This window comes from Cuculus canorus, chromosome 16 (assembly GCF_017976375.1).
Source record: "Cuculus canorus isolate bCucCan1 chromosome 16, bCucCan1.pri, whole genome shotgun sequence".
NCBI classification, from domain to species: Eukaryota; Metazoa; Chordata; class Aves; order Cuculiformes; family Cuculidae; genus Cuculus; species Cuculus canorus.
The window spans coordinates 14,035,081-14,059,358 of NC_071416.1; the positions used below are offsets into that span (position 1 = coordinate 14,035,081).

The window sequence follows — 24,278 nt, forward strand, 5'->3', positions numbered from 1 at the left end:
TTGACTTGAGCTCCCAGAGGTGCCAGCGTTGCATGTGTACCACCACTCTCAAGGGTTTTACAAGAGAATTCACAAATATCTTTCCCCAGGGAAATTTCCTACAGTTGCCTCAAAACAAAAATGTAAAGAGCTGAGATTATTCAACACTAAACAGAGTGGAAAAAAAATTAATTTCCATAAATGGACAATTATATCCCAGGACAGTGGCTGAACTTTGCTTTCCAGTTTTCTTCTCTTTTCTCTTTGAGCTGCCAGCGGCAGGCAGGGTGCGCCTGCTAATTTGTATAATTGAACGTGGTGGTCACTTAGAAGGTGTTCTGTGCAAAAAAGCTTTGTAGTCACTTATGTATGCCGGTCTTCTAGTTTGAATTAATGCTTTTCAAATACAAATACCAATTGAAAAAAAATCGTGTTAGACAAAGAGAATGAAAACATGAAGTCTCTAAAAGGGAACCTGGTGGGCAGTCGGTGTACAACAACCAAAGCCTGAAGTATTCTTAGAAACTACTTACTCCTGTGCTTAAGAAGTAGCTGCTAATGATGACTCAGAAGAAGCACAAACAAATTTCAAGCTGCTTGCCTTAAAGAAGAATACATTAAAAACCTCAGACTGAGGGTCTGCTCTGACGAAGTGCTGAGGTGCTCTGACTCAAACAGGGACTCAGAAAGCCCTTGATGAGATCCGTTCCTGCATTGATCACAGAAGTTTTGCTGTGGATATTCACAAACTCAAGATTTCATTCCCTGATTTGAGACATTTTCAGACTGCCAAAATGCTCAACTATTCAGTTTTCTCACCAAACTAAATACAAATATCCTTTTTTTCCTCCCCCACTGTTACTGCTCAGTACCCAAGTAGAATGCACTACAAGCCGCACTGTCTACTTTATTCCCAGAGTAAAAAAAAGCAAGGGAGAGCCTTCCAATGAAAACTCTAACTCAGGTTCATGAGGATATAAATACCTGGTGCAAATAAGATTTTATTTAGCATTAACTTGAGTATTTCATGTCAGCATATTACTGCAGCTGATGTGATACATCTGAGCAGCAGACTGTGCTTTCCTGGGTATATGTTGAAATGATTGCAGGAATTGCTAAACATGCTTAAGCCTTATGCTCGCTGCCTGTGTACCCAAGGATGAATTCTACCCCTTAAGAATGTTTTAATCAAGGACAGCCACCAGTAATTACACAACGGAAAGCTACAAAGAAGGTAAATATTGCTTTAAGGTCATTTTACAAATAAGACATTTGAAACAAAAGGCTTCAGATGTGGATTTTAAGTCCCTGAATGCAATTTAAAAATGCTGTAATGTGTTTTGAAACAAATAACTGACACTCTTTTTCTTGTGCAAGGATAAATAGCTGGCGATATAGGCTTTGGTGGCATCATTTGCTCATGAGCATTGAACTAAAAAAAGCAAATAACCCCAAAGGTTATTGTCCATAAAGTACTGATGAGCATATTTATTCCAAAATTCTTCTTGTAGCTCCTAGATATTTTCCTGAACGCGCTTTGTAGGACTTGGCCTGAAATGCTGTAATTATAAAAACAGAAATTTCCTTGACTCAATTTCAAAACAGTAACTTTTCTCAGCCAGAAGATAATTCCCAGATAATATCCCAACTTGCTGTCGCTAATGATTAAATTGAAGTTTGTTCTTTGGAATCCTGCCATTTAAAACAATCTGATGTCTCACTTTGTTGTCAGGAATTAAGCTGATTAGGAAAATTAAAACCAACCAAAATCCTTTTGATTATGGATTTACTGAACTTGCCCTGCAGAAGGACAACCCAGCTGTGATGACTCTGCTCTCCAAAGCACAGCTCCGGCTGCATTTTAGGAAACAGCGCTGCGCAAGCAGCCCGCAGCGTGCCGAGCTGATGGGCACTCCTCCTGCTCTCACAGCTTCTCATTTAAAGGCACTGATTGTACCGTATCCGTGCGGGTGTTCTGTGGAAAGTAGACATTTCAGGCAATGAAATTTAGAAAACAGTTGCGATTAATTTAATTCCCTCCCACATCTTCTCTTGCAGCTGTGCAAAAGCCATCGAGTGCTTTTGAGGTGCACATAGGAAATGACTGTCTGGAGATTTGGACAGTCGGGAGGAAGGAGGAAACCTAAGTGCCAATCACTATTTCAAGATATGTTTGTATATTTTCTATATTGAAATTTCATTGGTTAAAATAAAGAACCACTGTTGGTACAGAGGTCTGACCTCACATTTCTCTCTTCAGGACAAGGCTGTAGCACATGGACTGAGGAGTAGAACCCCTAGAGCCTGATTTCTATGATCATAGTGACTACACTTGGCTTTTTGGATCCAGTTCTTGGGACCAAATGCACAAAAGTTATGCAGAGCCTGCGTTTTAGGTGTTTAAATACTTTCTATCAATATGCCTCTCCCTTTCTGCAAGGAAGGAAGGCTGTTCTGACACCTCCCTCAAAGGGTTGGAATACATGCAAAAAATAGCTTTTGTGTTAAAGCTTTTTTATCTGAATCCTTTGAGACTCAGATAATTACTTATTAGCAATCATCTTGATGAAGTCAGCCTGTGGAAGAACTTTGAGCAGCCATAGAGAAAGGTTAACTCTTTACCTGCTGCAAGAATGCCAATGATTCAAGCTGAAAATCCCATAGACTGGGATTGGTTGAAAGCTGCAAAGCAAGATACTGCATATAAAGAAATGACTTTGGAATGGTAGCATCAGGGAAGGACACCCACGTTTAGTATTTTGACTTTGGAGTGACTATTGAATACTATCATCTCTTCAGAATTATTTAGTGTTCGGACTTTTTTTCCATTTTCTTTGTGTTTTGTCTAGAATTTCTTTTATGTATTTTGGTAACTTCATTGGAAAAAAAAAAGGGGGGGGGAGTTTTAACAGAATCACAGAATGGTGGAGGCTGGAAGATACCTCTGGAAGTAATCTAGTCCAGAGCAGGGTGCCCAAGACCATGTCCAGTACGTTTCTGAGAATCTCTGCCGATGGAGAAGATGGACGTTTCACAATTTATCGGTGAGTTTAAGGTTTCTAGAGGTTATTAGCTGAGGACAACAGAAAAGCAAAACGTGAGCTCAGGAGCCTCATTTCCTGAAGAAAGAGCATTTAAGAAATGACAACAGATTATCACTTGGGAAAGACATCTACCAGCTGAAAAAGAGAATTGACTCTTTAGCTGTGAAATATATGTATTGTTTTCTTTCTTGCATCTTTTTAAAGCATTCGCTACTACAAAAATAGAAAATAGATATTTGTAGCTTTTGACAGCTTTGCTTGGGTAGAATCAGAAAGGTCTGGTTAAAAATTACTCAGTAACACCTCCAGGAAATTATTCAAACTTAATGGAAAACTGCTTTTAAAAAGTTTGATCCTTTTTCCATCCCAGAGGTGGCTGTGGTTCATCTATAAGGAGTTCTAGATTAACTATAGTTAATCATACAATGTTGGGGTCCTCTGAGATGAATTTCCTTTCCTTAGAAAGGTTAGAGGGGATTTGAAGGAAGACTTCTAACTCAGCTTTTGCAGTGCTGTTGGGTTTCCCATGCCCTGGCTGATAATCCTCAGTGGCTTTGCCTTGTTTGGCCCCCAATGGTAAATGCACGATTTCCAGGATACTTTCTGCAGGTGCGGTTTGTAAAGTATTGCATACGCTTACAAGTAATAGAGAAAAGTGCTATTAATGAGCAACTCTGAGAATTTACCTTTTAGATTCATGGACAAGCCTTGCAGGACACATAGGGAATATGTTTTACTCTTTATTCTGCGGGTACAATTTTCAGATTACAAAAAGATGGAAGTATAGAAGATGGAAACCCTAATTTAATGTTTCTGTATTGTCGTAGCGATGCACAGCACAGCAGATGCACTGTGATGTCAAGCTTTACAGAGCATTCAGAGTGCTGTAAAAGAAGGAATCTTAATATTTCTTTCAAACTTGAGGATTTGGGAATCTTTTTGTCCTTATGCATATATGATACTTCAACAGGTATACTTGGAGGAGTCTAGTATCAACATCTGGGGCACGACTGCTTACATATGGCTGTCTCTTGCAAAAAAAACCCCAAACAAACAAAAAATAACAAACCAAAATATTGTAATCTCTGCTGTTTTTCTTGCCCCATAATTTCTGTGGCAAGAGCAGATTTAAACATTTATGGGGACACACAAACAGAAAAGTCAAACTTGAAATAATTTAAAATACATTCTAAATACTTTGCCAAGGAGAAAAATGCTTTTCTGTTAGGATTCAATTTTAGAGAGGTGCAGGAGAAGCACTAGTTAGGGTTGCTGGAGGCAAGTAAACCTTGGAAGAAAGTCTTGCATCACTTTGCTTTGATAAAAGTCATCACAATATTTAACTAATCAATTCCCATCTGCTACAAAGCTTAGGCTAATCATACTTTATGTGTATCTATAATTATGTTACTTACTTATAGCTAAAAATTATTACAGCAAATAATGAAGCCGGAGATAGATTTAAAAAACCCAAATCAAGCATCGTTCCTTCTAAAATTGTCTGTTTAGCTTTACTTCTAGGCTACTTTAGGTAATGGTACAAATGCAAGAGAAAGTGAAATTTGGTCCTGAATCCTCAAGCAGGCAAGCAAGAGACATAGCTACAGTAAAAGACTTACTTATAAGATGCCTCAGTAGTTGGGTAAGATACGTACTAGTATTTCCTTTCTCTGATTGAAAGACTAATTTTCTAACCCACTACCAACTGTGAACTGCAAATATTAGAACTGAATAGACACTTGATGTTAAAGGTTTTAAAGATTTAAGTTACACAAATTACACGCACTCCTTAAGTTAGCCCCACACGTTGTAGAAGAAAATGATTATGTTATTATTGAGATTACAGTATTTGCTCTCCAAATCTATTAAGCAAAATATTAAGTTGAGAAAATGACATGTTGGTTTTAAAAGATATGCGCTCTGGGGAAAACAGCAGAAATAAGGTTTGAGATACACTGTGTTCTGCCTCTGAAAGACTGTAAAATTTAGATACTTTGAGGCAATTTTGCACATTCGCAGTCACAAATAATTTTTGGATATGTCAAGTTTTTAGAGGAAATTTCTAGAACTCGGGTCAAATTTTCTCTTTTCCCTCCAGTGCTGCTGGTCCCTAGCAGAACAAATGAAAAAGCAAAGAAAAAAAATAAAAGGAAAAGGAAGGAAAGTAGAAATGTTAAACCTACCATAATAAAACAAAAGTCAAGATTTTCCTCGGCAGTTCACTCTTCAGACATTAACCATCATGAACTCTGTAGACAAAACAAACCTCCCTACTTTTCTCAAAGAAGGGATTCATTTGGCCTAAGATAATTTCTTTCTTTGACGTGGAAAGTACACTTCTGGGGCTTGATCCCCAGATAGTTTTATTCCTTTAAACCTTTTCTTTCGTTAATTCATTTTAAAGAAATAATTCATTCACTTAGTTTTGCTCATTTAGGGCTCTCCATATGGAGCTTTCCTGTGGCTGTTGCACTCCTTTGCCATCCCAACGTGCTTTGACCTGCTGAAGAGAGGTTAAAACACCTGTTGGAGGAGTAGAGAATACTTGTTGGAAGCCAAATACTGGGGAGAAATGGAAAAAAAAAATGCTGTGGCATATTTCTGTCTCAGTTTCCAAGATGTTACTAGAGATTTGCTTTCAAGACCTGTTTTTATGGTATTTATTTTCAAATGAGAGGAGAGAAACCAGCTACTTGAAGATACCATACTGTGATTTTTCCATGTTTCCTAATTGTGAGTGACTGTAGCAGGACTCATGGTGCAAGGAGGCTGGAAACTAGTCTGAGGAGCAAAGAGATGCAATGAAAGGTGGTAAGTCAAAACCCCAAACCTATAATATCTGAAAAAAATCAGTTTTTTTCCTTCTGTTAAAGTTGGCACATCTCACTAGATGACACTAAAAATCTTAATGCGAAGCCATTCCCTGTGGCTTCTTCCCTGAATATCATCACAAGCCTTCCCGTCAATCCACTCTCTTTAAATATCAAACAAGCATTACCATCAGTCTCTTAATTCTCTACCTTACACACTTCTTTTAATGCAAATTATTCCCTCAGCAATGCTGGTTTTAGTTTTCCATTGGTCCTCGCTATGAAAACCACTAAGTGAGACACTTATCGGGGACAATTTCTCCTGAGGGGAAGTAATCTGTGTACCTCGATTGATGTCAAAGAAGATGAACTAAATTTCACCACTTCATGATCTAATTTTTCTGTGGTTTCCTTGACATCAAATTAGCAAAGTATACCTACAAAATGTATTCAACAGTTTAAGCTAAATTGACTGCCAGCAGATTGCTGCAGCCTTCACAAACTCCATCCTGGGTTCACTGTAACCACTCTGCTCAGTGAAACGGGCGCTGAAGCTCAGAGCAAGTAACAAATCATGTTCCTTCCTCCTGCTAAAATGGGAAGATTTTCCTGCTAGGCTATTTTTCTGGTTTTCTCTCCATGTCATCTGATTTTTCTTCCATCTGGGCAAAAATCTCACTTCTTGCCTCATTAAAATACAATGGGAAAAAATCTAAGATCATTGAATAGGTCAGCACAGCGCTTTGCAAAATTATTTATTTCATAAAATTGCACAAATATATATCGGGTAAACTAGTTGAAAAAATGAAAAGAACAGGTTTGTGGATTTTTTATCTAGACGTGAACTGAAATGCAGTAGAAAAAAAAGAATTAAATGTTACTTTTTAACAAGTTGCAAGTACCTGCTATAAAGACAGTTAATGTATGTAAGTTGATTTTTATGTTCTCAATCCACCAAAGCCTTGTTTTTACAAGATGATTAAATGTGTAATTTAGAAAGAGATTTACTGGAAACAAGAAATATTAAGCTATTTGTGGATAGCCCAGCCAAGATTAATGATGAAATTTATTGTCCTGTTGATCTTGCAAACAATTGGCTCCTACCTAGGATCTATGAAGAAGTAGAAAGAGCATACAGGTAAATCTGGACTAAGCCTATTGGACTCAATATAACCGTATAACTGTGGAATATTTCTAGACACCCATCAGGGAGTAACAGCAGAAACACGCTGCTGTAAGGAATTGTAGAATCTGGACAAGAGCATTTCAAACCTTGAGTTGCACTTTGGTTTTGGGCCCGAAGTGCGCTCAGCTTTGCCGTGTTGGCCGCATAGAGGTCTGGCTGTGTAAGAAATGCTGAATAAAGACCTCATATGCCAATGCTGTCAGCATATCTGAACAGTTTTACCTTTACACACATGCAGGCATCCTGCTGACTTTGTGTTCTTAATCACCTCTAAAATTCACCCAGAATTTTAGAATTCTGTTTCCTAAGTTGGCCATCAAAACACAAACTTATTACAGCAAGGATGCTAAAGAAGCCCAACAAATATAAGCAGACGGTTGTTTTTCACTGGTTTCTTTGTTCTGCTGCTGCAGAAAGCTTAAAAAAATACAGGTAGATGGACTGGAATGAAGAGAGGTACAAGAGAGGTAAATATACAGAAAAAGCTTAATTAAAAAGGCAAGCAAGGTGCCAGAGATGAAGCACACACACACACACAAATATATGTATGTATGTATGATACAGATTAAAATATAGCACGGAAAATGTAGCTCTGATTCTGTATCTGTCTGAACAAAATAGCAAAACCTCTTGTTCATTTTAGTCATTCCAGACATATTTTTGTGTGTGGCTGAAGGTTTTATTATATTCCTACAGTATCTCTTTACATTTTATGCTTAAATAAATGAAGTGAAATTTACTTTATAAAATATTTTCAGAATCTTCTAAAGAACCATTAAGCTCATTAGGCAGGTGAATTAATGTTGGATTTGGCCAACAAACTGTGTAACTAGCTGAGAGCTACAGGGCCAGCTGTCTAGAAGACAAGATAGTCTGTACAGGAGCCAACAGCCAGATGGAGACGATAGCCACCTTAGGAAATACAATATTTAGCCTGAAAGAAAGTCAAAAGACAGCAAAAGTCTGACCACCGAGTTCCATAAGTGCAAGTTTGAATTGTCTTCAGTATTCTGCCTTTGATTGCAGCCTTTCTGCCCCCTTCTCCTCCCGCACTGGGTGACCTCATGCATCCTCGTTAGGATGAGTTCAGCCAAAAGCCAAGTTGAGCAGCACCAGAGCTGGGGTTTCATCCTAAGAGGAGGGTGATGGGTGCTCAGCCAGCTCACTACAAAACTGTGTTACACATTCAGCAAGCAGAAAGCTCAGCTTGACAGAAGGGAAATATAATTAGGATAAAGAAAAAAAAAAAAGGAGAGGAAGGAGGGTTCCTCTTATGGAGGGGTTGGGAGAATTCATAAGGCCTCTAGACATGAGGAAGAAGCTCAAAAGCAGGAGAGGAAGTCTGAGGCAGATTATTTCTCCCTTTTGTAAGGCAAATAACTAATTATACAGAGCAAGATTTTTTTTTTCCTTAAGAGATTAGAAACGTGTCATGAAATATTGATGCAGAAATTGTATTTAATGCATGTTTACAAGCCAAGAGGTAAAAGAAAATGTAAATATAAACATGGTATTTTCTCCTTATTCTCCCTGTCTCCTAGTCTCCCTCTGTTCCCTTTGTCAGAAAGATGCCTAGCACACCTGCAGAAATTTCCCTGTGAAAGGGCAAAATACTTTCAGCTGGAGACAGTTTTAGGCTTCCACAGTATGTGTCTAGAAAGGGAAGGAAACAGCTTAATCTAACTGAATTTCCATTTTGAGCTTTGTTGCTATTTATTTTACTCATTTTTCCTTCAAAGGAAGAAAAAAAAAATCCTGTTAGAGGGAGCTGGATCAATACTAAGAAATTCTTTGTCGGATAAAATAAGAACGATCATTAACCTTGCTGCTTATAAATTAAAAGCAAACTTCAGTTTTCCACTCGGCTTTACCACAGCATCCCCAGCAAACTTTCTTCATTTTGTTCAGCAATTAAAACTCGGCCAATCACCTAAACAAATGCTGTTGCTAATAAACTTTAAGCTCTCCTCCTGCTGTGTGGGTGGGAAAAAAGGAGTTTCAGGTATTTTGCTTACGGGGACTCTTCAGTCTGTTGACTTAGGCGTGGATTTGAGGCTGAATTATGTGTATTATTTATAGATCCAATCCCCCTGGAAGTGTCATATAAACAAAGTTCACGGCTGCGCCAGCAGCGCTGCTGTGGTCGATGCGTGGGCTCCCTCTGGCCAAGCCCAAGCCTTGCCTTCTTCATGGACCTGGCTGCAGGAGCAGCCGTAACAACCCTGGTATTAGTTTAGAAATTATTGATAGCAGGTGCTGGTCTCCATTTAAGGGCTTGATCTGTTGCCACCAAGAATTTGTTCTAATCACTACGTTACTCTGACTTGTGATTTGGTGCCATGGTGGCAAATAGGGCTTTGTCTAGAATCATTGGATCGTTAAGGTTGGAATGACCTCTAAGATCATCCAGACCAAGCATCAACGCACCACCGTGCCTGCTAAACCATGTCCTGAAGTGCCACATATACATGTTTTTTGAACCCCTCCAGGGACGGTGACTCCACCGCTTCCCTGGGCAGCCTGTTCTAATGCTTCACCACTCTTTCAGTAAAGAAATTTTTCCTAATATCCAATCAAAACCTCCCCTGGCACAACTTGAGGCCATTTCCTCTTGTCCTATCACTTCTTACTTGGGAGAAGACATCTACAGTGTTGATTGCAGTGCTTTGCTTTTGAATGTCTGACAATGCTAACTTTATTGTAGGTTGCATTAATTTTATTTCCAGGAGGAAATCAATTTTTACTTTCAGTTCAGCTCTTCTCCTCCCTAAGGTACACTTTCCCTGATGGCCTCTATTTTGCTTTCCTTTTCCCAGAGATTTCCACTGCGCTTGTAGGAGTTGGCTGTTAAATCATGATTACTCTATCGAATTTTGCTCATCCCGTTATTCTGCTACCTTCGCTCCATCCTGCAAATTGCTTATTGCTAAGGAAAAGTTTTAGCAGTCTTATTCATCTCTTCAATTCATATTGTTAATAACTGTCACCTGAAATCTCAACACCAGTTACCCCTCAGGGAAAAGAATACTTTACTGAAACATAGCGCCTTCCAGTTCCAAGCATGGAGGAAAATCGAGCTGGTTTCCACAGGGGAGGGTTCTCTGCCGTCCTCCGGTGTGTACGAGCTGCTGCGGACAAGGGCCAGTGCTGCTGTGCTGCCTCTGCTCAGTCCCGTTCCTCCAACTCCACAGCAGTTATTAATTTTACTGAGATATAACCAAGCCAGAAACACATCAGTCTGTAGTACTCTAGAAATGTGTTCGAGAGGTGGAAAACAATTAAATGATGAAAAAGGTTTGTCCATACTCTTTTGTAAATAGGAAGAAATGCCCCAAGACAAAGGCACCAAGATAGGAAGAGGAGCCCTCGTGTCCGAGATTTTTCCCCTCTCCAATACCACAATTCAAAAGGTCTTTCAAATAAAATAGGAATTTCAGACTGGAACCATCCATTTGGGTGTTTGCAGCATGAACGTGGGTAAAATACAGGGGAAGAATCTGCTTCCTTCTTCATGTTACATTAGCAGCCTCATTTAATTGGACTTCCTTCAAATTAGGTACCCCCGATGTGAAAATTATGTGCCATCTGCCAAAATATTTTTGGAAATTGTTGACATTTCTGAAAGTGTAATCCATTCTGCAGGACAGAGTCCACTTCAGTCTCCTTTCATAGCTGATGAGAAATAGGATGTTAATCATTAGTGTATGTCTTGTGTTATCTGTGCAGACTGACAAGTACTTCTAATAGAATTTTTGTTATATTTTCTGACTTTGCCAGAATAGATCATAAGAGATGAGGAGCACTTAGCTTTTGCAGACTGTGATCTCAAAAGGTTTATAACTACATGCGAAATGTGTGTGCAGATTTGTTCCTAGCTTGCGCTGAACTTAATCTCGACAGAGCTCTGAAATTAAGTAGCTGTGTTCACAAATGGCTGTAATTAGTTAGCTGCATCCTTACTTACTAATTTGTTCACACAGCTAAAGCAACCTGCATGCACAGAGATGTATGCACAGCTCTGGGAGACAAGGACACGAATGAGAGGTGCTTCTCATGACTTTGTCTGCACTTTTACATCTGCTCTGTGCAAAACAAGTCCTTCGGTATTCAAGTGAGAGAAGTGGAAGGGGAAAAGGCTGTTGCCGGGCCAGACTCTGCAGGTGCCTGCACCTGCAGGCAAGGAAAGTCAACTTCTGAAAAATCTGATTCAGTTTATGCCTTGTCTTACTGACCAGTTTGGTTTCTGATGTTACTTTCCTTTTTTTTTTTTCAGATTCTTAATTTGAGTTTTGGCTATTTTCGTGCTTTTCCATTTTTTTTTTTACCCACCACAGAGACAGCTGATGTCATTGTCCACAACAAAATGAAACGAAAACAACTTGTCTGAAATTATTGTAAACTTTTAAATCTCTACCAAGTGGCTGATCTTTCAAAATCACCAGCAGTTTCAAATTTCAATCTAAATTTATGTGCGTTATAAGTTTATTTGCTTTTATTTGTGCACTGTAAAAGGCTACTCAGTAGCGTGAGTTACAGAACAGTTTTTAAACACAAGATGTCAAAATAGTGTGGAATTATTTATACGTTTGTATTTATTTACAAAATATTGTGGCACAAAATCTTTTCCTGTTTTCATTCAGCTTTGTTTTGCAAGAATCCTCCAGACAGGTGTCCCTATGCATTGGCAAAAATCTTTTAAACTACAGATCCAATTTCTACAAAAGAGACAAAGTTGTGCTGCGAGTATTTACTTTATTTCCCATTCCTTCCATTGTTTACAGAAAGTGGTATTCCTCAGCTTGACTCTTCTGCCCAGGTTGGTGCCAGTGAATAAAAGGATAGGGGTGCATTACTAGAAAATAGTGAAATTTCATCTTACTTCTTGCCTGACCAATAGGATTCCTTAAAATTTGAGTCTGGCTTTCTGAATTTGAGAAAGTATTCTATTTGTTGCCAGTTAAGAGGACTTCTAGCTGCTTTATGGCTTCTTGAAGACTTTGCTGAGTTCTACAGACTTAATTCTTCACCCTTGGTTCTCCATATCAAGGGAAAAGTAGCCCCAGGTCCCATTTGCCTGCAGAAAGCCTTGGCGTTCAGTAGAGAGTGGGTTTCAGTGCTTTATGTTACTCCTCCTGGTTTCCTGTTGCTTCTTTAATGTCTTTTTTTTCTGTTAGCATCCAGATTTATGGCAGCATTTGTTAGCACACAGAGGTGAGGTGCGGTGTGAGCTCTCTGTATCTCAGGCTGCTCCTTCTACAGAATGGGAGGCAGCAAGGTGTGCCGGCGTTTTGTCCTTCCAGAATAGATCAGCACATTTCCCAGCTGGGTTTGAAAGGTAGAAAAGCTGCACCCAGACAGAGGTGCCTCTGGCCAAGGAGTGAATGAAAGCTGCTGGTGGGTAACAGCTGATGTGGGACGTGTTTGTTGCAAAGCTGTTTTAGGCACAGAAAGATTGGTGCATTGAAAGGTGTCTATCTAAAAATCACACGCCCAATTTCTTACAAACTATTGGCATGTTGTTGTTTTGGATGGAAATCCATTTAGCCAGTTCTGCTTCTGGAAGCACTGCATCATTTTTACTAGACCCTGCAGAAGGCTTTGATTTCACCGTGAGACTATTTCAACGGATGGGAGAGATCTTCTCTAGAAGCCATCAGCAGCACCAAACCAGTGATGTTTTCAATTATCTTGAAATACATGGAAGTACAAAGCTCAGGTACCTGCTCAGCCTTCCAATCCTTTTGGCCCGCATAAAAAAAAAATAAAAAGAAATACTAGACAGAGGTGTCTCATCAAAACATTACCAGAAGCAGCCATTTGGCAGCATCATGAGGTCAACATTAATCCTCAAAGAGCAGTGAGTAAAGCCCTATCCGTGATCTAAGGGTCTGAGCGACTGGCTTTGATGAGGGCTGCTTCCCTCCTGGCTGCGTAACAGGGAATCAGTGGCAGCGCGCGCAGGGCTGCGGTGTTATGCCCAAATGCAAGCTGCAAATCCACGCGCAGGAGTTCTGTGTGCGGGGAGACTTCTCCAGGTTTAGATGCTGCCTTTCGATCAGGCTGCAGTTCTTTCCCTCTCCTCCTTTAACACAGAACATTGTGATGATTTGTTGTTTTCCCTTTGGCTTTGTAGCTGCTTAAAAAGTTGTCCAGGAAGACAAGCGTGTGTGTCTGCGCAGGGGGTAATTCCAAGAGGAGGGTCTCTAATAACGAGGCATCGGATCTGCCCAGCTAGGTGAGAGCTGGGCAGGTTTGTTACGACATAACTCTTTGGGGGTTGTGGCAGAGAGACGAGGGGAAAAGAGAGAGAGAGAAAGTGGAGCCTGCGGAGCCCTGGCAGTGATATCAGACACAGGATCTGGCAGCTTTGGGGTAAGCTACCGCCTCGCCACTCCACCACTCAGAGCATCCCGGATCTCCAGTGCGAAGGGGAGAGCGAGCCAGCAGCAGCAATCATGGCAACATCAAATGGTTTTATTTCTTCATGACCTCTCTCTTCTCCTCTCTCTCATCAATAATCCACCTGAGGGCTTTTATTTTTTTTTTTTTTTTTTTTATTCCCCCTCTATCCACCCTCCCCCCCTCCTTCTCACTCTTTTTTTTTTTTTTTGATGTGGAGAGAGGGGAGAAAAGGGAGCGCTGGAAAGTGTTTATTTTGTTCGGCAGCTTTTTGTGGCGTGTTTTGAAAGGGGAAAGAAAGGAAGAAAGAAAAAAAAACCAACAAAACCAACCAAACCAAAGGCTCAAAGTGGTGTCGGCGTCGGGGGGTGGTGGGGAGGAGGAGAAGAGAGGAAGAAAGAGGCAGAGGGAAGAGCCGGCGGGGAGCAGCGGCGCTGCCGGGGCTGCGGGAGCCGCCCGGACCATGGGCTGGCGGCTGCTGCCCGTCCTGCTCGCCCTGGCGCGGGCGCAGAACGACACCGAGCCCATCGTCCTGGAAGGCAAGTGCTTGGTGGTCTGCGATTCCAACCCGGCCACCGACGCCAAGGGCTCGTCCTCCTCCTCCCCGCTGGGGATCTCCGTGCGGGCGGCCAACTCCAAGGTCGCCTTCTCGGCCGTGAGGAGCACCAACCACGAACCTTCCGAGATGAGCAACAAGACGCGCATCATCTACTTCGACCAGGTGAGCGGCGGGGCCGGGAAGGGGCTGGGAACGGGCTGCGAAGGGGCTGGAGAACGAGTAGCACAGCCTGGAGTTGTTTAGGAGAAGAGGAGGCTGAGGGGGAACCTCATTGCTCTTTACAACTGCCTGACAGGAGGGTGTGGAGAGGAGGGAGCTGTGCTCTTCTCCCAAGTGACCGGGGACAGGACAAGGGGGAATGGCCTCAAGCTCCACCTGGGAAAGGTCAGGCTGGATATCAGGAAAGAATTTTTCATGGAAAAGGTCCTGGGGCCCTGGCAGAGGCTGCTTAGGGAGGCAGTCGAGTCCCCATCTCTGGAGGGGTCTAAAGGACAGGTAGACGAGGTGCTCAGGGACGTGGTTTAGTGGCAGATGGGAACGGTTGGACTCGATGATCCAAGAGGTTTTTTCTGTGATCCTGTGATGGGGTACCCGGGATGCAGCCGGGCGCGATCAACAGGTGGGGTCCCACGGGGTCCGTCCCTCTCCCCACTCCCAGCGCCCCTGCTTTGCCCAGTTCCTTAATTCCAGCAAAAAGCTGGGGTGCCCCTGCACCCCCCAAAGCTGGAGAAAGGCCGGGGTCGGGCAGGGCACTGGGGGGACCCTCCCTGCGGGGAGCTTCTCACGCCCCGCAGCGGGTTCCCACGCTTCTTCCAGTTCTGCAATTCCGGCAGAAAAGTTGGGGTGCAGGGGGTGGGGGCCAGCGGGGAGAGGAGGGGGGGGAGCCCGAGGGAGCCTCTCCCCACTGAGAGCATCTCACGCCTTGAGGTGGAGGGGTCCGAGGAAGGGATGCGGTGGATGGGTCTGAGTGATGGATGGGGAGGCAGCGGGACCAGAGCCCGCGGTGGGCGCTGAGCGGGGATGGGTGTTCTCCAACACAATAAGGTGTTTAGATGGAGGGTGCAGCCTTTGAGGAGGGAAAGGAGAAGGAATCGTAAGGAAAAATGATGTAACTTTTCTATAACAGCCACAGGTCCATAGTAGAGCCCCGCTCGTCTCGGTCACTGCTAAAATACAGGTGCCTGCACTGCACAAGCCGCCTCCTGTCCAGGGGCGAACCTGAAGGGATTGAGACTGATGGTTATTTCACTTTTGATGTTATAGCATAATGAATGGGAAATTGTGACAAGCGAAGCCAGACGTGTCACGCAGCTTAGCGCTAGTAGTCCAAATCACTCTAAGTTTGTGGAATTTCCTTGTGGCTTTCTAGGGCTGTGTCTGGCATAAAGGAGCCTGAAAAGATCAATTAAAAATAAAGCATAACTGGGTGGAAAGAGCAAAATGTGGTCATTAAAGAAGATATTTAGCATATGGATGATGCAGTCCTTTAATGTTTCCTCCTGTTAATTGTCTCAAACCTAGATTATTATTTATGCTTACAAAACCAAATAAAGCAGCACAGGCTCACAGCCAGGTATTTTGTAGCTCAGTCTGGCTGTAAACTGGTGAATGAATTGCATCATTTGCATACATCCTTCCTGACAGCTTCATACTTTCAGGGAGATGGTGTTGACCATTGCTTTTTAGCCCAAAGCAGTACGCCACTCCCTGATGGCATTTTTGATGTCATTTTTGGGGAATGATGATCAAAAATGCCTTATTTTAATTACCTCTAAACATGTATAGAGGAAAGGTCTTGAAGTTATGATCTAGTAGCAGAGTAAGAAATATTTTTCACCCTAGTTAGTTTACAGTAAAGTTGTACTATAAATACAACTAAATATCCATTTATTGAGTAATGCTCCATATTAATTGAGAGAACATTGACTAAAATAGAATAGATGTAGATTAAGACATTTTCATGGGTGAATGTTTTCTAAAGTTAATGGTCTGTATTTTCTATTTATCGCTGAATACCTGTACTAATTCCCATGCTATATTTTTTGTTTGTAGATCCTAGTAAATGTGGGCAATTTTTTCACGTTGGAGTCTGTCTTTGTAGCACCAAGAAAAGGAATTTACAGTTTCAGTTTTCATGTAATTAAAGTCTATCAGAGTCAAACAATTCAGGTATGTTGATCAAGTATGATTATAATATCTTTTACTTAAATTGTTTATTTAGAATAGGATCTTGACTGAACTCAGGAGTATTTAGCACACTTTCAAGGAAAAATACCTTAGCTTAGAGCAACCTGTGGTGTAGAGTTCCTAGCAGTAGAGTGGATACTGCAACTGAATAGCTGTAATAAGGTAGGATGCTCACCTCGGATAAATTGCCATAGCTTCACTTCCATACCATAAGAACTGAATATCTGGGATGATACAAAGTATTAAACAGAATTTAACATCCAAGAATACAATAGAGTTCTAAATTTCACTGAACTGCATAAACACCATGAAGAGTCATATTTTGCTACAAGTTAAGCTCACTGTCTTGAACACAGAAGTTCTGGGGATATGTGCCAAATTTGACTATTTTTTCTAACCTTTTGTGACCTGGCTGACAGCTCATGATGCCAAGTGTCTGTTTATGGCATCAGTCTGCTGTGTATCGAGGTTAGTTAAGGTGGTCTGCTTGTTCTGTAACTACACTTAAATGTTATACCTCTATAGGGATGTCTTCTAGGGAACCTTTATAGCAGTTTAAACTTTTTTTTTTTCACTATATAATACACAGAAGTGTGTCGTATATTGAAAAAAAGAGTGATTCTGCACTTTCTTCTGTAGCTTAATAGCAGCTGAACTACCTAACTACTACAAGTATGTACTAGCTTAGATGAAAAGCCTCTAAGTTCCTGAACATCCCCTTGCTGAGCCAACAGTAGATTCCTTAAAGTACATTCCTTAATCTTCGTGCCAAGTCATGCAATTTCTGTGCCATACATACTGGCTTTCTAGATCTGGAATAAGAAGGCTTCCCTTTTTTCCACCCATGAGACCACCAGATTCATAGAAGTACCTGAAGCTTTCCCCCGATCTGTCTTGTTCCTGAATTTGGTTTTCAGCGTAGAAAGCTGATATGAAATGGCTTTCTTCAGGAGGAGCAATCAGCCATTTCTTTGTGGCAGCTCTGGCTTTGGGTTGCCAGTAAAGCTGCTGAGAAAAGTGTAAACTCTGGGGATGGCAGAGAAAGCCGCTGCAAGACACATTCACAGCCCTGGTGAAAGTCACCTTCAGTTTACAACAGGTTCCATCCGGGTCAATGACAAAAGTCTTAAATGAAATACTGACCTCATGAAAATTTCTATAATGAGCTTATAAGCTATTTAATACGCTCCAACGTTCTCCCTTACATTCTTTTAAATGCTGAAGGTTGACATGGCCTAAAATAACTATATGTCAGCCAGCTTCATTGGATTTAAAATACATCTTGCCAAGAAAGACGTCAAGGTTTGGATTCTGGAAGTCCAGTGCAGACTTTCGTGTCTCACATACCAGATACGCCGGCCTGAGAGGTTGGGGCTCCTAACAGGGAAAGTTTCAACCTGTGACATGGCCTGAAATTTTTATAGATCGAGAATTTCTAAAATGATGGATGGGTTTGGTTGACTCCATTTTGTCACAGTTAACGTGAGACCACCCGGTGCAAACCTGTGATGTGTCTTCTGTTGTGATTAAACTAGCTGTAAAATAATCCAGGGCTACCTGACTGGAGAGATGGTGCAGAAAGAATGAGGTAGGCAAAAAACAAGCAATGAGCAGACTTCTGATGCCCCCACGTGTGATAAGTAAGGGGGAGGACCAAAAGCCATTGCAGTGAGGCAAACCAGCTTGAGTCTTAGCTACGTGCAGACTTAAACACCACTAAATCACCTGAAGGCTTCCTACGTAAGTGATATTACTATGCCCCAGGAACATCTGTTATTGCCATTAAATATCATTAAACTGAAATTGATTCCCTGGGGAACGTTTGATTAAGTGATTTCCTAGATACGCGAATCCCAAATCAGGGCCAAATTCTGCTGCCCTGGCTTATGCTGAGCACTAATTTATTCCATGGTGACTCCCATTAAAATTAATGGGAGCATGTGCAAGGCCAGCATACTCGATATGAATAAGCATTTCGTAATTCTCTCCTCTGTGACTGCATTATAGCCACTTAAAAAGAAAAAGGAAAAGAAAGCTACTAGTTTGCCATTGGGGACATGAAAAATGCCTGGATCTGTCCGTTCCTCCAACCCCCGCCCGTCTTTATTCACAGAGCGTCTATGTGATGTTGCTTTCAGAGCAGAGGCTGCGCTGACTTCTAGAGGTGTTTTTTAGAGAAAAATGGATTCAGTACCAAAACACAGTGCAATAGTTCATAAAGCTTTAAAACTAAGCTGCTCTCAGTAATGGAAGGGACACATTTTGAGTTGTAAGCTCCCACCCTACTGCAGTACATTTTACAGCTTATCTGGTGCCTATATTGCATCTCTGGGTGCCCAAGTTTGTTGAAAATGCCTTCTTGCTAGTGCGTGTTTAAATAACCTGTGAGGTAGGCAGAGTGGAAAGAAACAAGGTAATAGCTCACAGTTCCATATTACCAGAGAGTTACAACAATCAATGTGCCAAAGCAGCAGGTGAAAGCAAGATCCCATTCCTGAGCCTGGACCCTGGGAGTTAGTGGACAGGGTCCCACACACTTCATTCAGCTGCAGGTCAAGCTCATGAAACACGGATGTGCTTCTACACTCCAAATACGTAGTTTAAAACAAACAAACAAAGCAGTGAAGCTGAAACCTAGCGGACCTCTTACACCGCAGTTAGTGTTCAGTGATAGTTTTTGATGTTTTTCTATTAATTAGAGCTTTTCAGTGTTTTTTTCTCTTTTAGGTTAATTTGATGTTAAATGGGAAGCCAGTAATTTCTGCTTTTGCTGGGGACAAGGATGTCACACGTGAAGCTGCCACTAATGGAGTCCTGCTCTATCTAGACAAGGAGGATAAGGTTTACTTGAAATTGGAGAAAGGTAATCTGGTCGGTGGATGGCAGTATTCTACGTTTTCTGGCTTTCTGGTCTTTCCCCTGTAAAGTCAATTTTCCTGTGACATTCATCCAGGTGTGGACTCATCATTGCTTCTGTTACATGAAGATCATTTTATCATCATGGGATTGATGTTTCTTTATTGGTTTTTCATGTGTGGATATGGATTCCCTTTATGGATTTTGGCACCATCTGAACTACTCAGAAGTTTCACAGAATTTTGCGTGTTTAAATAAAATATACTTGGATTGAGACTAAAGGAGACAATAAATATCTATGCTTAATGTTACAGTCTAAAGCTGCCTGCAAGATTTATTCAGATTTCATTTACTGGACTTATTGGATTCATGGGAGAAGTGGATTTTCTTTAATTATGAAAAGACTGGCAACCAGGTCTATAATTTAGGAGAGTTTGAGTTCAGACTTCAATCAAGAGTTAGTGTGTTGCTGCCAAAGAACTGTATATTGATATATTGGTCATAAATGTTTTTGTCATTGGGACTTAACTGACATGACCTATTCCATTGTCTTGAGAAAGGTAATTATTATTGATAAGTGGTTGACTTTAATTCTCCTCTGCGTGTAGTGTGTTAGATGGTTCACCCGTATATTTATACTCTGTCACCGGTCACAATCAAGTCTAGCCTACATAAAGCTAAGAGGTTACGGTTGTATTTTAGTTGGATGTGTAAGATATTCCTCTTTTCCATGTGCTGTTTTCTAAAAAGGAGAGCAGATCATAACCATTGAGAAAAATATTCTTACCAGGGTTAAAGGTGACCATTGAGACACAACTTTGAAAAACAGCTTTGCCCTGCAGGAAATCTCACACTTGTTCTTCGGTATAATTAACATGATTGATAATAACTGCTTTATTAAAAACCTATGGGATTCCTTCCTTAGACACAACCACTTTATTAGCTGGAAATGAGATCCCCTTGTTTGTAATTATGTCTATTTTTCAAACCTTCCATTGTGTTAAAGGTATCATCTGGTTTTGCCTTAAGTCCCAAACTGTATATAATTTTAGATCATATGTTTAGCAAATATTAAATCCAAATAGCTGGTACCTAACTTGGTGCAATATCTTTTTGGCTTTTGTACAGGTCATATGAATTCATAAACTTATTTATTATGTCATTGTTAAATAATAAAGATTAATATATGTTAGCTGAATTTTTGACCTGTGGATTTTGGAAGTTGCTTCATGCTATTTTTTTATTGGATATAATTATTATATGCAAAGTGTAAGCTTTTGGGCCTCAGAGAATCTGTCCCGGGAGGCAGGCACACTGTCATAATTTAGTCTGGCAGAAACCTAGAGGTAATCAGAATGATCTAGAAATAACCTATGCATTTTATTTCAAAAACATTCAGACAGAAATCCTGTCTTCACTGAAGTTAGCATTAAGAACCAAATTGATTCCAAAGGATTTTGGATGAGACCTGTGCTTTAAGTTTTGCCATTGGCATTAAACTCCAGTGCCATCAAATTGGATATCAGTTAAAAATGTTTTTCACGTGTACTGCTAATTGGACCTTCATCCCTCATGCCCAAAACACACACTGAATTTTATGGATATTTGTGCCTTCCATATCATGAAGGATATGGTTCTAAATTAAAAACTACTGTATACTTGAGAGTGTTTGTGGATATCCAGCAATCTGGGACCTTCTCTAAAAGCCAGTTTAGGCTTGGATTTACTGTTTTAGGTAATCTGTTTCCAATTTCTTCACTTGTTAGCCAAGTGTAGTGTGTCATATTACTTTAACTGCTCTAAATGGGTATTTCATTGATTTAAACTCTAATGCGTGGCTGGTTGATGCTCTTGATAAAAATGTCAGGGAATCGGTAGCTCAGAATTGTGCCCAAATTCCATTTTTTTCTAGAACCAACATACGGTGTTTTTCAGCAATTTCAGGAGGATAAGTGGACACATTTGCACTCCTATGAGATAAGTCAGATGAGGAGGTAATTTTTTAGAGTATTGTTTCTGTACAGAGCAGTGTGGTTTGGGAGGAAGTGGAAAGACATGGCAAGAAAGTGAATGATTTATATAACTGAAAAATATAAAAAAGTTTTCCATTATGACTAATCAAAGTTTATCCCCACTGTACCCCAAAATATGTCTGTGTGTATATATATGTATATCCAACACTCCCTGGGATTGCAGCACATATTATGCATGATATTACAAAAAAGTATTTGTCATAAGAGTTTATTTTAGAGGAGAACATCAGTATTTTGTATAAAGTTAGTAAAATCTGAAAGCTCACCTTACCTATTGAATTATGTGTAATGTAAAGGAAACATTGTTCCTAAAGAGACAGAAGAAAAATAGCATTAAAGGTGCCAATATAATTTTCACAATGATTAAAGGTATCTAATTTCTTTATTGTGTAAACATATGATCTTTAAAAGCTGCCTGTAGCATTCAGCAATAATAGTGAACTATCCTAATATACTGTTGATTTCCCTTTGGCAAAACCATTCTGATTGCTTCGGAGTCATTAACAGTTATTGAAACTTTATCTAGAGAGTCTAGGAAGTTATTCAATTAAGGAGATATGTTTTGACGGCAATATCGTAAATTTTCCTTCTCGGCCTCTACAATCAGAATTACTAACTAATTATTCTGCTACTAGGAAAAGTTTCAGAGAAGTCTCTGTAAAGCAGCTTGTGTTCTCTTCACACAACAGTGGGCACTGACTCCTCTCGGAGGTGCCCTCTGGAGATGGGCAGTTCCCTTAGGTCACATTTAGATGTTTAAACAAGTAACCAAGGTTTTTAAACTTCAATTTGAGCTACTTTCCAGATCTTGAGCTTATTTTCGTTGTGTTGTCCCACACTTCAGTTCTATCAGTAGAAGTTTCTCCCAGAAGGGGTGGGATAAGCTGGCCTAGGTGGAGTTGGGTCTGGAAACTACTGGTTTTCTTCTCTCTTGCCTCGTTCCTTTCCCTTGTGTCTTCCAGTGTTACTGCTACAGCAGTTTGCTTCTTCAGAAGCAACAGCTCAGAATACACTTCAGATTTCAAAGGGTTTTTAAGATTAGAGGTTTGATTTTTTTTTTTAGAGAACTTAAACTTCCATTGAGCTGCACTGTAAAGGTTAGAGCTGAATTTCTGATCCCGCTGAATTCGATGATGCTGTTCTGATCGATTTTGGTGAGGGCAGAATTTCCCAGTCTGTGCACAGCTCTTGCTGCAGAACATGTTGAGGATCCATACCTGGATTCTTCAACGTATACCCACTTTGCAGTCAACTTTGTAGCTCACAAAGATTGATTGTGCAAGAAAACTTTCTGACCATGTGTGGGAAAGATAAAAGATAAATGTTACTTTCTGACAATAATATGTATATTATTATCTGTGATCTCTTTACAAAGGAGATCAGTATTTTTACCTTCTTATCTGTGATTTATTTATGTTTATATTTTGTCCATGGTTTATTACGAAACCAAGGAAAAAAAAGAACTAGTCCTTCTCAGGTGATGTAAATGTTTTTGATAGAGCCAGGAGTACCCTGGTCTCGTAGATTTGTCCAGTGTAGAAAGCTGCGCTGTCCTGTTGAATCCTATTTGCTATGAAGAATTTAGGCTACATATGCCAAATAACTGCAGAGCCAAAAAAGATATGGCTCAAAAGAGCCTGAGTAATGGAAGTGTTTTTGGAAGGGGCCCTGAGGTAGCTTTGAAAATTTCACCAGCAGTTTTGTCTTTACTTAGAAAAGAAAAAACTAACTTTGAAGCATAAAGAAGGAAAACATATTTCTTTGTTTTTAAGCAACATTTTGTATTTGTCTTGTGTTGTGTCCTTTGCTAGTAGTGTTTGAATATTTTCTGAGTGTTAATTAGGTTACTTTGGGCAGGTCATGGCACAGTATGTATTGAAACCTCAGTGTTATTACTGAGAAAGTGGAGACAGGGTTTGGGAAGCGACTGAAGCCATACTCGGAGTGTCAGCTCATCCACCATTGGGGCTTGATCCTGTTCAGCTTGCTGGATTAATTGTTTTTTCTGATACAAGGCATTTTTTTAAAACAAAAGATGGTTTTGGAGTAAATGGCATACTGCTGTATTGCCTTTTCTGTACTATTTAGATGTCTACATCTAGAAAGATGAATGCAGTGAAACAGGACAGTTTTAAATGCCTTAAGAATTTTGCAATTAGCTGTCAACTCCATCTTTTTCTTTTTTTGCAACCCCCCAAAGGAACACATCTGCAGTATATATAGTATTTTTACAAGCAGGTTTTCGAATAGAGAAGATAAATGCAAGAAGCGGTATGTCATAATCACAAGGAAGCTGGACCATTAACAAGAAATATGGGCTGAAGCTTAGAAGCAGATATATGTTCTCCTCCTTTTATAAGGGTTTCTGAGTTGATTACATGTTTTGCCTTAGCTATTCATTACAATTGCCCTTCGTATTGTAAGATCTCTTTATAATAGTCAAACTCTTTGTCTTTTAAAGACAATGTTAACCAGATGACGCAATATAAATAAATGAAGATCCTCAGTGACAGAATTTATTGGTTGGCATGTGCCACAACAACATATTTTTTTTTGTATTATTGCTGTCCAGACAGAAAAGGCTCCTGTGAGAAAAGACACTGTCTTAGACACTGAGCTAAAGTTATTTATCTGTTGCTGGTTAGGAATGAAGGAGAGGAATATCTCTTACCCTAGAGGACTAAGGGGAATGCATACAAAAATAATGATAAAATCAGTCACCGTTATATAAGTGATGATGAAATAATGGAAATGTGGCTTGAATAGTCTGTTTAGTGGAACTTGGGATCTAAGTCATTTGATGGAAGCAATCACTATTTTAATCTTCACAGTTTGAGGGAAGGGAAAAAGGCAGTTGCATAATTTTTAACAGGTTCCCCTCCTCCCCCCTTTCCCCCCTCCCCCTCTTCTGCCTTGTGGTTCTTAGGTGCCAAAAAAATGCGATCAGAAATGATCAAAGGAAAGTTCATTTCTGAATAGGGATGGAGGAGGGTTTGTTTTTTTTTTGTTTTTTGTTTGGCCTTTTTTTTTCTTTTCCCTGGTATCTCATGTGGGGGAAAAAGCGAGTGGGAGAGGGGAGGAAAATGACAAGCTTGACGTAATGAAATACATCCTTGACCTATCATCCAGCTCAGTGAATTGCTTAAATATGTTCTGCTTATATGCGTAATACTTTTCTACAATGCATGATACTGACCCATCTGTTGAGGCCACCATATTGTAATC

The 24,278-nt window shown here is 40.4% G+C and overlaps 2 protein-coding genes across 5 annotated transcripts in view; both read left to right on the plus strand.

Annotated features, from left to right (window-relative positions):
* Positions 1-13,580, plus strand: part of LOC104057393 (formin-F) — a 56,917-nt gene extending 43,337 nt beyond the window's left edge. Inside the window, exon 18 of one of the 3 annotated variants that reach the window (XM_054081518.1) lies at positions 11,293-13,580. The gene's annotated coding sequence lies outside the window, so the exon portion shown is untranslated. Of the gene's footprint in view, positions 1-2,037; positions 2,123-11,292 lie in introns of those variants that run through there. The other 2 variants (XM_054081519.1, XM_054081522.1) reach the window with 2 other exon arrangements.
* A 37-nt stretch (positions 13,581-13,617) lies between these two features.
* On the plus strand, positions 13,618-23,963 carry CBLN4 (cerebellin 4 precursor). Of its 2 annotated transcripts, XM_054081524.1 has the most exons (4): positions 13,618-14,139; positions 16,030-16,146; positions 18,892-19,027; positions 19,118-23,963. In XM_054081524.1, exons 1-4 carry the CDS (start codon positions 13,882-13,884, stop codon positions 19,276-19,278), a joined length of 672 nt encoding a protein of 223 aa, XP_053937499.1. In that variant the 5' UTR covers positions 13,618-13,881; the 3' UTR covers positions 19,279-23,963. The 2 variants fall into 2 exon arrangements, with proteins under 2 accessions (XP_053937499.1, XP_009557022.2); XM_009558727.2 differs by having other exon boundaries at positions 18,892-19,260.
* The last annotated feature ends 315 nt before the right edge of the window (positions 23,964-24,278 follow it).